The sequence below is a fragment of the Pteropus alecto genome, unplaced genomic scaffold (assembly GCF_000325575.1).
Source record: "Pteropus alecto unplaced genomic scaffold, ASM32557v1 scaffold3, whole genome shotgun sequence".
In the NCBI taxonomy this organism is placed as follows: domain Eukaryota; kingdom Metazoa; phylum Chordata; class Mammalia; order Chiroptera; family Pteropodidae; genus Pteropus; species Pteropus alecto.
The window spans coordinates 47,007,850-47,019,683 of NW_006442484.1; the positions used below are offsets into that span (position 1 = coordinate 47,007,850).

The 11,834-nt window shown below is 39.3% G+C and overlaps 1 protein-coding gene and 1 long non-coding RNA gene across 2 annotated transcripts in view; one reads left to right on the forward strand and one right to left on the reverse strand.

Moving 5' to 3' along the window:
- Positions 1–5,233, forward strand: part of LOC112470353 — a 59,520-nt gene extending 54,287 nt beyond the window's left edge. Inside the window, exon 3 of the long non-coding RNA XR_003042952.1 lies at positions 5,021–5,233. This is a non-coding gene — a long non-coding RNA (uncharacterized LOC112470353). The remainder of the gene's footprint in view (positions 1–5,020) is intronic.
- A 1,850-nt stretch (positions 5,234–7,083) lies between these two features.
- PDE11A (phosphodiesterase 11A) overlaps positions 7,084–11,834 on the reverse strand; it is a 315,606-nt gene continuing 310,855 nt past the window's right edge. The window contains exon 20 of the mRNA XM_006921237.1: positions 7,084–8,585. Coding sequence (XP_006921299.1) covers positions 8,430–8,585 — 156 coding nt within the window. The 3' untranslated portion in view covers positions 7,084–8,429. The remainder of the gene's footprint in view (positions 8,586–11,834) is intronic.

Below are 11,834 nucleotides of genomic sequence, written 5' to 3' on the forward strand. Positions count from 1 at the left end.
TTCCATGATCAGCACTGGCCTGTCCAGTACCTAAGATAACTGGTGTCTGAATAAAAGCCTGTCTTTACTATATACTTAAAGACTTCCGTGCAAGTTCTTTATCTGCCTTCGCTATAGTTTTGGGGCCCATACATAAATTTCAGAGCCAGCATCAACTGTTATATGGCACTCTATTAGACCACTTACAGATAATAATTCTAATCTTAATATCCATTCTGTATTATATACATTACAGATGAAGAATCTATATACTGGAAAGTTTCAAGTAATTTGCTCGAGACCACACAGTTAAGTAGTTAGCAGCTCTGCCAGGATATCTAACAGCTAGTTTCAGTAGGAAACAGTGACTGATGAATAATCTATATACCTCCTATAGATAGCGTTTGGTGTCAAGTTGTATGATGGAAGATTTGTGCCTTTTTTTCTCCATTAAAACAATCAACCGAGTTGGTGCAGGCCGTAGAAATTTGAACTTCCAGGCCTGAATTGCAGCTGTGAGAGTAGATAATAAGAAGTAACTAGTGTGGGTGGTATAGCTCCTTGCCACTTGGAATAGCTCAGAGAGGACTTTTGTGGGCATGTAATTGCTCCTATCATAAAACTGACTTTATGTACTCATTCAGTCGTATCCCTTGCTGAGAAATTGGCAGAGCTATGTTCTTATGGGTAGTGCCAGACAATCTTCCACTGCGTGACTATCAAGAAAGAGACAAACTGCTCATTTCAGAGGGATTGAGTGGGGCCATGGGACACTTAAGTTATGCAAAGAAAGCAGTTGACAAGGACCACTATAACCCTAGTCAGAGGCTTCTTACAACACAATCTTTGGGTGCACCTTTTAAGGGCCCTCAACCCAGGGAGGTATATGGGTTGAGAGATGGTGGTTAGTGCTGCTCAATAATTGAAGGTGAGTGGGGGAAGATCTTTACTTGTATGGCTGGCTGACTACATATACAGTCCCTTGGAAACTCAGGCTCAATATTTTAAAATTCTTATGTATGAACTGTTACTTTGAGTAAGTTGCTGTTAAATCAAGACAAGATGATAGTCTGTCTCTTTGTTTCTCAAGATTCTATTTGCATCATGGAAGGATTCACCTTCAAATGGCTTCTCAGAAGTGTGTGAAAAATAGACTGTCTACTCAACCTCAAATTTCTTCTATCCTTACAGACATCAGTTGAGGTTCTCCTCTGTGTCAGTACCTATCTGTGAAGGTGGCTGCTGAGGGGGCAGGAAAGAGGCCATTCTGTGCCTCCTCCGTATTTTATATGCCGCTGCTCCCTAGGCCTGGCTTGAAAAAGCAGGACATTCGGCTTAGACAGATGGAGGGCAGGGTCATTTTCAAAACGAAATGAGTGTTCAAATCACACTGTGAAATTGGCATGACCATCACTGCTGCTGTAATAAGCTGACTTTTATTTAGTCTCTGATAGGCATTTGGGGAATAGATTTGTGGGGGGAGGGCGGGGCCTGGAGAGATGGTGAAAGAAGGCCCTTTAATTAATGATAGAAATTCTGGAAAGCAATATATAGGGCGGAATATTATAAAATGTCATAAGGATCATTTTGTCTCCAACAGAATCTTGAAAGCTGGAGCTTATATCAAAAAGTAAGTGTATCGTACCATTTGTAGAAATAAGGAATTATTTAGTGTTTGCCATAAAATGATTCGGCGCCTTATTGAAAGGAATTAGGCTTTCGGAAAATGGTGTTGGACTCAGGTGGATTTTGCTGTGTAAGAGGAGTCATGTTTACCATGTAGAAGAATTCCATTCAGGCAAAATGTGTAGAAGATGAAAGTATGATGTTTGGTTCTTAACATGCTTGTGTTTCCACTTGCCAAAAATGTGAGATGATCAAATCCCATATTCTATTTGTATGTATAATCTGTCATTCTCTTTTAAAATTAGCTGGAAGTTATGTTTTCTTATTTATCCTGTAAATGTGACCACTTTCTATTGGTAAACATTGGTAATTTGTGATCACCTCAACAACCACAGCTGTGGTTAACCATCTTCCTTGATAAAGGAAAACCTTCTGCAAAACCATTTTTCAGTTGCTTTTTTTCTCCTTTCATTCCAGGACATTTTCTGCAGGATGGCCAGTTTTGGGAGGAGGGGGTGCTTAGTTACCTTGCTTCCTCGCCCCACTATCTCCCATCATAAACAGGGAAGAAAAGAGTAAATTAGTACCAAATTGGTAATGTAGTTGGCTGACTTTCAGCAGCATCAGTTCAATCTTTTAAAACTTTTGAAAAGATTGTGTACCAAATCAGCGCTTGGGAACATTTATGCTCAGATGGTGAGACATTTAACCTCATTATGAACTCTCTTTTCCCTGGCAGTTTCAGTTTTATTAATATTTTAATTAGATTTTCTCCTTGGATATACCTTGTCTTTTATCAAGTAGTTTATATTTGGGGGCTTATGGTGTTATGATCTAAATTAACTTATAGGAAGAGCACAGTAGCATGTAGTTTATAAAAAGAATTAGCAGAGAAGGCACTACTGTGGATACCGGCATTTAAAAAAAATCAACCAACCATCCAAACAAAGAGCTCCTGTGGCCCCTGTGTTTATAAAGGGTACTTTCTGTACCAGAACAAGGTCCTGCTTTGCCTAACTTCCCTCATTAATCCTTACAGCACTTCTGTGAATTAGGTGATTCTTATTGTTGGCCCCATTTGAAAAGCCGACCGCAAAGCACAAAAAAGCTGGTGGTTGCTGCAGCCAGCACTCAGGTACTGGTGATTGCTTAAGCTGGCCAGTAGGGGCCACACTGTACCTCTTCCCTCTCTTCCCTTGGCACCTCCTCTCCAGTCGTTTGAATTGGCTTTGGATCATTTGCTGCAGTTTGTTCTAATAGAACAGGCACAATGGTGTAAGAATTTTAAAGTTTAAGCACCGAAGCCGTTGTGTAATTGTATGGCGTCATTGTGGCTGGTGGCCCTGCATTGATGCTTCCCCTGTGTAATTGCCCATGCAAATTTGAGTAATCTGTAAGGACACAGGAACCCGCATTTGGCTGCAGACTCCTCTCCCTCTAGAAAAACTTGAATAATTTCAAGAACATTTTGTCATCTTTAAAATGCTCCACAGACAGGGCTGTCCCAGTATCTCTCTCTCACAGGCAAACATCACAGATCAAGACAAGGTTAATGGGCTAAAATGACAGACAGAATTTAAATTGTTAGTGTATGGATGCATGCTTGCCTCTTTCAGTCCTTAAATCACCCTTTTCAAGAGAAATAAAGATTATTCCAGAGTTAAACAAAGCATTTTATTAAAAACAAAGATATTTAGGTCTCTGAAAGCAGACTATTCAAAATAATGGATTAGTTGCTTATGAAATGGCCAAGCAGTCTATAATGTAGTAGTCTTACAATGAAACATCAGCCTGGGAAATCTACACAAAGGAAGTGACTTCAGACAACTCAATTTAAGACATATTTCCCTTTTTGTGTGTGTAAAACAATAATATTTAGGAAGCAAATCAGCAGGGGACCCTTTTTAGATTATTGTACATCAAAATGAAATGGCAAAAGCAATTTTCCTCAAAGAGAATGAGCCTCAACAAAACCTAGCCTTCTATTTCCACATTATGCTCTTTTTTTTAAAGTCATCTAAATATGATTAAATCTAAATCTGAAGACAAAAAATGAGATTCTAACACACACATATGCACACAGAAAACGAACATAAAGATAAACGATGGCCTTAAATAGCATTTTTTTTCCACAGCAAATACTTCATTTACTTAATAAAGATTTCTGTATACATTCAGTGACATTGATATAGACTACACAGAAAAGCGGCTAATCTTTAGCATTGCTGAGAGATGTGTCAAATATACAAGAACATTTTTAATTAAAATATAAAGATATACAACCCAAAATTACTAGCTGTGGGAAAGGTAGTAACCCAATGCTAGGAGAGCGTCAGGCATTACTAAATCCAAGTGCTCATCATGAAATTCTCCAAACACGCTTCATTTTATTTCTTCCAGCTATGTGTTTTATTCTATTATTACTCACTTATGAAACTTAGGAAATTTTGGCTTTCTTGTAGTCAGATGCAATAGTTAAATTTCCTAATACGTTTGAGTTTTGGGAGTTCTTTACAGCACGTGGAAGAACAACATTTTCAGAGACTGTTATTCTGAAGCAGATAATGAAACTTCACTATAGTGGTGCTGCCATAGTTTTTAGGTTCCCAAATCAGGTTTTGTTCTGTTGCTTTAATGAATCCTTTTCGAGTTTTTCTTTTTTCCAGCTAAAACATTTTTATTTAGATTTAAATCTTCCCCTGATATCTTCAGATATCGGTCCTGCTTGAAAGAAATTGTTTCACACTATTACTGTATTTTATCTTTCTGCAATTCATTAAGAGTCAGCAGGAGAAGTAAATTTTAAAATAATTGTACTGCAAAGTAAATTGGACAGACTCTTTAATGAGCTAAGGTAAGAGGATAAAGCATGAAAAATTTCAATACATGAGAAAAACAATGGAATTCCTATAACAATAATATTATTTCACTAACAAAAATTTAAAGATTATTTCTAACTCAAGTAACTATAAAATATCTGGAAATGTATGAACATCTCAGATTTTAGAAAAAGAAAACACACATGCAATCTTAACTTCTTTTAACTCACTGTATAAAATTATTTCTAAATTAAACTGACTGCCAATTTATGAGATATCTGTGATATGAGATAATCTAAAATTGTCCTTTATGAGATAAAAGAGTATATTTTTAAAAAATTGTACTGATGACCATATCTTTCATGATTACTAGAGGCAGGCTCAGACACATCTGTGGTAAGGTTTGTTTTTATATCTAACCCATATATGTAACTTTTATTTTGTCCTATAAGAAGATGATTTCTTTAGGTTTGTTCCTATTTTATTAGAGAAGAGTAAACAAGACAGTTATCTGGAAAAAGTTTTTAAAGTTAAATACTGCTTGGTCCTTTGGTATGGAAATGAACTGAGTAAAAGTCAGTGCTTTTATTTTACAGATGGAAAACCTGAGACCTGGAAAGTCCCAAAATAACAGGTCCAGCCAGTGGCCAAGCCAGGATGGAGCCCCAGTTCTACTGTGCACTGGATGGCACCCTTTACAGTTTGCCAAGCTGTTCCTACTGGCCAAGATTGCCAGCTACATTGTAGGGTATGCACATATTATCTACACACTGAATAAGAAGAGAATAAATAACATCTCTGAAAAAAAATAATGCATCTCATGGAGAAAGTAGGATGAAGTCATTTCAACCACGAATGCCAAGATACCTGAGGAACTAAACATAATCTGGTCAGTTGGAGGTTGTATAAGAAGGCTCACATTTTAAATGCCTTCCTCTAATTGGAAATCAACATTTATAATAAGGACTGGGAAATTTCTTCTTTCTCTGTTTTGGAAAAGCAGACTATATGGCTAACTACACATACCTCACATTCTTGGAAAATTATACATTATTTAAAAGGCATTAAAAATACCTCATATTCCCTCAAGAGTTCAACCTGTAACCCCCTGGGTTGTTGGCACAAGGGAGGCTGCCACCCTCCTTTTCCACAGCTATGGTCTCAGAGGAACAGACCCAACCCACAGCATTAGTCAGCAGTTTCTGAATTTTGACCCACAATAGGAAAGATATTTCGCGACAGGAAAAATAGATGGAGGCAATTACAAACAGCTGCTTGATTGATGGTTGACATTGTCAGGGCTCCACTGTATGGCAGATTGCAATGGTCTTGAACTCCCCTTGCTACCAGCGGATGTTGCTATTAGCAACCGTGCAGTGAAGCCAATAAAAAGGCAAGAAAATGAGAGGAAAACTCAACCTTAGTGGAAGCTGTAGGGTTTGTGCTATAAATTATGTTCCCCTTAGCAATATGCAGCATCAGTGTTCAGGGTAGCTGCCTGCAGTCTCCATTGGATTCTGGGTCTAGTTTTATCATAAAGCACATGCTTTAAAATTTTGCTCTAGATAGACTTGCATCCGTCTGTCTGAGCTATTTATTTATTTATTGTTAGGGAGGATAACAGATGTGGGTTCATCTCTGCCTCACATGGACTGATTTTCAATTCCCATTTGTGATATACACATGATGTGGCACAATAGATAGAAGCACCTGCAGGGCTCCAGAGCTTCAGACACATACCCAGGCTCTGTCCCTAACTCCACCCACCCTTTGTTCTTCACCTGAGGAGAAGAGACAGCCCAGCAGAAGCTATTTTCCTTTATAGCAGAGTGATTCAGAAAACTGGCTTAATAAAATCCATAAATCTGAACAACCTCCTCTTACCTGCTCTGCAGAGGCAATTTTTCCTGTACTCATTTTCTCCTCTAGTTTCTCCAGTCTTCCCTGCAGAGACGGCTGCAAAGGGTAGCTAAGAACATTATTTTTTAGGGCTCTGACTCCTTCCTTCTCTCTTTTGTCAAACCCTTCCCTGCTCAAGTATCTCTCTTTTCTAAGCAATTGATGACAGGATTCTGTACCCTCATCTTTTTGGTTAGAAGTGCCATTTTTCTTTGTTTGGATTGACTTTCACCTTTCCCTTGGCAGTTCTCTTACCACCTGCCCTGGTCCCTAGCTTGTCTTTATTGGTCCTCTTTTGCTTCTCCTCCCCCTCCCTCTCCTCTTCCCTCTCCTTCTTTTATCCACCTTTTCCTGGTTTTAATTTTCTTTTATTTTATTCTTGCCACATAGGCTCTTCCATACGAATACCTGCTCTTCCCTCACTTCCATTTTGGTACCTTAATTTATCCATTCTTTAGACATTTCCTGAATGTCTGCTATGTGCCAGGAAAATAATCTTCTTTGTGGAACTTGGCCCCTATTGCTTTAGTATTTGAGTAAACACACTGAGCAGTGGCAACAAGAATGAAAAGATGGTTTGTAGATTTTACACTTTTTGGAGCTGGAATGGGCTTCAGGCTTCATCTGGTCCAAGGATTTTCAAACTTCTCAGAGCCCTTTTATGGCCCACCATGTATGTAATGAAAGAAATGAGGATTTTCAGGGGTTTGGGATCCCCTAACCTACTTCAAATGGAGGACTTGGGCTTTTAGACGTTTTATATATTGGGAATTCCTTGTAAGATATATTTGAACAAAGAGTTCTAACGTTAAAATGTGTTTAAAAATAATTTCCTAGTGTATTCTCATTTGACAAATGAGGAGATAGGCTGTGGGAAGTCAGGTGACTTGTCCAAAGTCATCCAGTCAATCATGGCAAAGCTAAGGTTATAAGTCTAGCTTCTAGTTAGTGTGCTTTGGATATGGCATACTCTATCCTCAGTCTTAGGTAAAATAGGAAGCAAAGTAGCTTTCCAGTCATCGCATCCATTTACTATAGTTTACTTTTACCCATTATAAACCTGCTTTCAAGAGAATATTCATTCTCTGCCCAGGCCATTATTTCTTAACCTTTTAAGCATTATTTCATACACTTAAGCAAAAATCTAAAACTGGAGACTCTTGCATTTGGCTGTAGGTTGGTACTGATAGTAACATTAAATTTTATTTTAAAAAATTACTAAGATAACTCAAGATAGTCAGTGATCATTCTCCGTGGCTCTGTCGTGTCCTATGAAACGTCTTACTGTTGGAAATGGTTCCTGAGTGTTCATATGTCACTTGTGGTAAATCCAGCTATAGAGTTCCTATCATCCTTACTTTAATTAAAGTCTATTAATCTATTCCTTCTGGGAGTAGACTTGGTCTACAATGAAAGTCGAATTAAAAAACTGAAAAAGGGGACCACAACCTCAACGCCGTGTTAATGAACCTTGGGTAAACACCAACCAGAGACATTTGCTGTATTTCTACAATGGCCCTTTTCAGGGGAACAGTGTGAATGGTTGGTATTTGTAAGGATAATAGAGTTTATCTTTTAGGCAGGCAAGTCTAAAGGCTCTGAGCCATCATTAAGAAGCTTAGGATAAAAATAAAATACCTTATTGAGATTCTTGGGACAGTCTGGCACACAAGGGCAGTCAGGAGAGGATGCAAAGACAGGCATCGTTTGGCTTGTAACAAATCAAAGAGCCATATACAAAATGAAGCGGCGCGAGTGACACCTTTATGGTTCTGTGTTGCCTTGGCTTAGAATGAGAAGGGCTGGCTGTCCTCAGGTCCTGAATCTGCAGTGGTCCTCTGCCCAATGCCTTGTCTCAATCGCAGCCCATGTCTGTTCATCAGGGAAGTTGAGGACCCTGGAGTGTCCCTGTCCTACCTCTTCCTCTGTCTTTTCTGTGGTGCTCTCCTTTGCAGACCACAGTTCAGGTGAAAGCCCAGGCATGCTTCCAGTGCATCCTTGAGACTTTATGTCTGTCTGAGCTTAAAGGAACAAAGGATGATGTAGCTGGACCAAAGCTAGGCCTTTAAGACGTAGTCATTTTGCAGCAGCAGCTGACCTGGAGGGTTAGTTACTATCTGCCCCGGCCACCATGAAGCTGGCAGAGGAGGGTGAGGCAGCTGAGACTAGCAGCCTTTTCTGGTGCAGCTCTTCCCATTTACTTCTGTTTGCAGCCACCGAATCCACCATTGGCTTCAGTTTCACATTGACCTTCACCAGTGCCTAAAATAAAACAATAAAAAGGTGAGAGAGAGATGAACTGGAGTCACTGACATGATTTCCCAGCTTGTGAGAATGGAAACTAGCTGTAAGAAATGAAAATGATGATTATTTAGATAATCATGAGCTTTTTACCAGAAGTAAATATGCATTTAATATCATTGTTTTATATTAATAAAGCCTATGTAGAAAATGAAAAAATAAGACAGGTAGCTGTGTACTGTTCGAGGGGGTGCCAGCCAATTAGATTATGATCCTGTTTAAATCCACATTAGATAGGATGGGAAACAAAATATCCAGCTCACATACATCTTACTGATATGAGTATTTTTGCCTGCCGTGGAGGCCTGCAGATCTCCATAGACCATGAACTTAAATTTTTACAAAAATAAACCTACTATTTGCTCCACCATAGGTGACTCTGGGTGGACTTACCTGAATAAGAAAGGTCAAGTAAAATCTTGAAACAAGAGGAAGTGCTCTTTTTTAAAACTGAGGACTGGGGAGCTGTGCCAAATGTACACATCGCCATGAGAACATGTATGGAAAGAGGCATGAGGAAAGAAAGAGAGTGGGAAGTGGGACTAGGGGTATGGGAGAGATGAGAGAAGAGGAAATGGAGGGCGTGGCCAGAGACGGACGGATCATGAGGCTAATGAAGCTCAGGATTCAAGGTCTCACAGGAGACCCTTCTAAATATTTTCTTTTGTTCTTAATTTGTGTGTGTGTGTGTGTGTGTGTGTGTGTGTGTGTGTGTGTGTGTTTAAAGTCCCCTATCCCAAATGGTATAAACTTCTGGCCTCACAAAACTGGGATCACTCCTATAGTGGAACAAAGCAATGAATAAAACAAGGATGGTGGAGCTGTGAGGGTGTTAGTCCATGGAAAGGTGTAACACTTTATGTTCCTGCATATGCCTTGGGTCCGTGTTCTGTGGCCACAGATTATACTCCCAGCGCCGTCTAGATACCTCTCAGGTGTGTCCATTCACCACAAAGGGAATAAAACCATTGCGATTTCAACACAGCTCCTGAAAAGCCTTCTCCAAGCATGACCTGCAGCTAGGGGGTAGTCAAGAGCAAAGTCCTCCAACAGGAAGAATAGCTCTTCCAGCTGAGGATGGATTTCCCTAAGCATGACTGCAAACCACCTCTTTATCCCCTCAATCTTTCATTCCAGGTAGTTACAGGGATACAAGTAAAATGCAACTAGATGTAAATTAAGTGGGAGTTGAAAAGCTCAGACATGATCCGGTATCCTCCTGGAGAGCAATGAGTACTCCAGTCTGGCTGAGATGGAGTCCCTTTACATCGGTGTCCCTTAAACAGAGCATATTCTCTCCCTTATAAGTGGTATTTATCACAACAGGCAACAAGCGACAACATGTAATTTTAAATCAGATGTATTATTAGTTACGGCATATGAAAATAAAACAGCAACATCATAACTCAGGCGGTGATCAAAATCCCCTTTATTTCCATGAGAAAAATGCAGGTATCTGTTTCTGTTCAATGCACAGTGCTTTTATTTAGACAATAGTGTGAGGTAGGAATGAATGCCATGGTTTTATTTAGTATAGTTTGGTGCTGGCTCCTCTTCATTCTGATCAAGGCTTTTAATTAAACCGACTACTATAATTCCTATGGAAATTAGTGTTTATGTTATTTTCCTGCTACAAAAGCATTTCTCTAGAACTTTTTTTTTAATCCCAGGAGCACAAATTGGAATTTTTTTTCTGCCTGAAATGTAATTAAAAACTCATTTGATTACTATATTTCTGGCTCTGTTTTACTTATTAAATTCCTGTAATCAGTTTTCTTTTATGAAGCTGCTGGGAAATGATCTCAAAAGCAACACATTTTTCTTTTCCTTGGCAGGTTCCTGAGTGTTTACTAAATTACATTCATAGCACCTGCCCATGATTCGAATTATTCCACCAATTTATTCTCTAAACCATTTAAGTTTATTTGGCTTAGCCCCACAAAAGAGACTTCTTTCCTTTCTCTAGCTCTTTATTCTCCCCCTTACTTCCTTTATGTTGAAAAAAATTTGTTAGAGGGGTACATATTTCTCGCAATTCCTTCTCTTTGTTTCATATTCTCCTCAAACGCAGCATTGATATGCTAGAATATCGTTTCCCCGTCAGGTGCTGGTTCTAGGCAAAGGTAGCAAAAACCTCATTCTGAAAAATTATTCTTACACTATAAATTTGTTATACAAATGCAGTTAACGAATGCAGAGAGAATATGGAACTATTAGAAAAGAAAACAGATCATCCACAAACCTAAATTCCAAGGTTTATGGTGATTATGTGCAATGCGTCATCAGAAAGATAATTGCTCCCAGTATTTAGAAAGGTATATGTATTCCTAAAAAACTTCTTATCAGCAGGTGACACTTGATGAGTTCTGTGCTAATGCTACTAGTTTCTATCTTGTTTGACTTGCTGTTCACTTAGTGAAAGAAAAGGGGACACTTCTCACTGTCGGCTCCTCTGCATATACATGTAGAGGGACTCTAAAGGTTATGTACATGGGGCCATTGGGTCCCAGGTTACTGGATCTCCTCTGTGGCATCCTTGTGGCGTGGCCATTCACAGTATTTAAACATATCCAGAGCCAGTGAACTCACTACCTCCCAGGGTCTGGTTTACTTTTTGTTCTGATTTTAAAATGTTGTTCCTTATACTGAGCTGAAATCTATATTCCCATAAGTTCTACCTAACAGTTATAGTCCTTGGGGTGCTCTCCCTTTAAACCAGAATCTACTCAGGCAGTGTAGGACTGATGACTCATGTGCTGCTCCAAGTGTGGGTTAGGGTAGATACTGACCTAATGACCTGATGTGGGATGTGCTGCTTACTATCCCTTGGGGCAGCTGTATGGGTATCATTGGGGCTCCAAAGCTCCCTTCAGCTTCCTCCTGGCCCATCACAGACAAGACCTTGGATACCTGCTCCGCTAGCGGACACAGCCTTGGGCATCCAGGCATCCAGGTGTCTGAGGGCCCCCACTTCCTTCCTGATTCCATTCACACACCATTGTTGAGTCCACACGTATTCCATACTTTATGTTTTGAAAAAGTAATATAGTCACATAGTTCAATGGATACAAAGGGTACAAAAGGTACAGTAAAAAATTTCCCTTCACTCCCTGCACCAGACTCCTACTGCATTCCACTTATGGATCCTTCAAGAAACATTCTATTCATATGTCAGTAAGCATATATAAATGTATATAATGTATATATGCA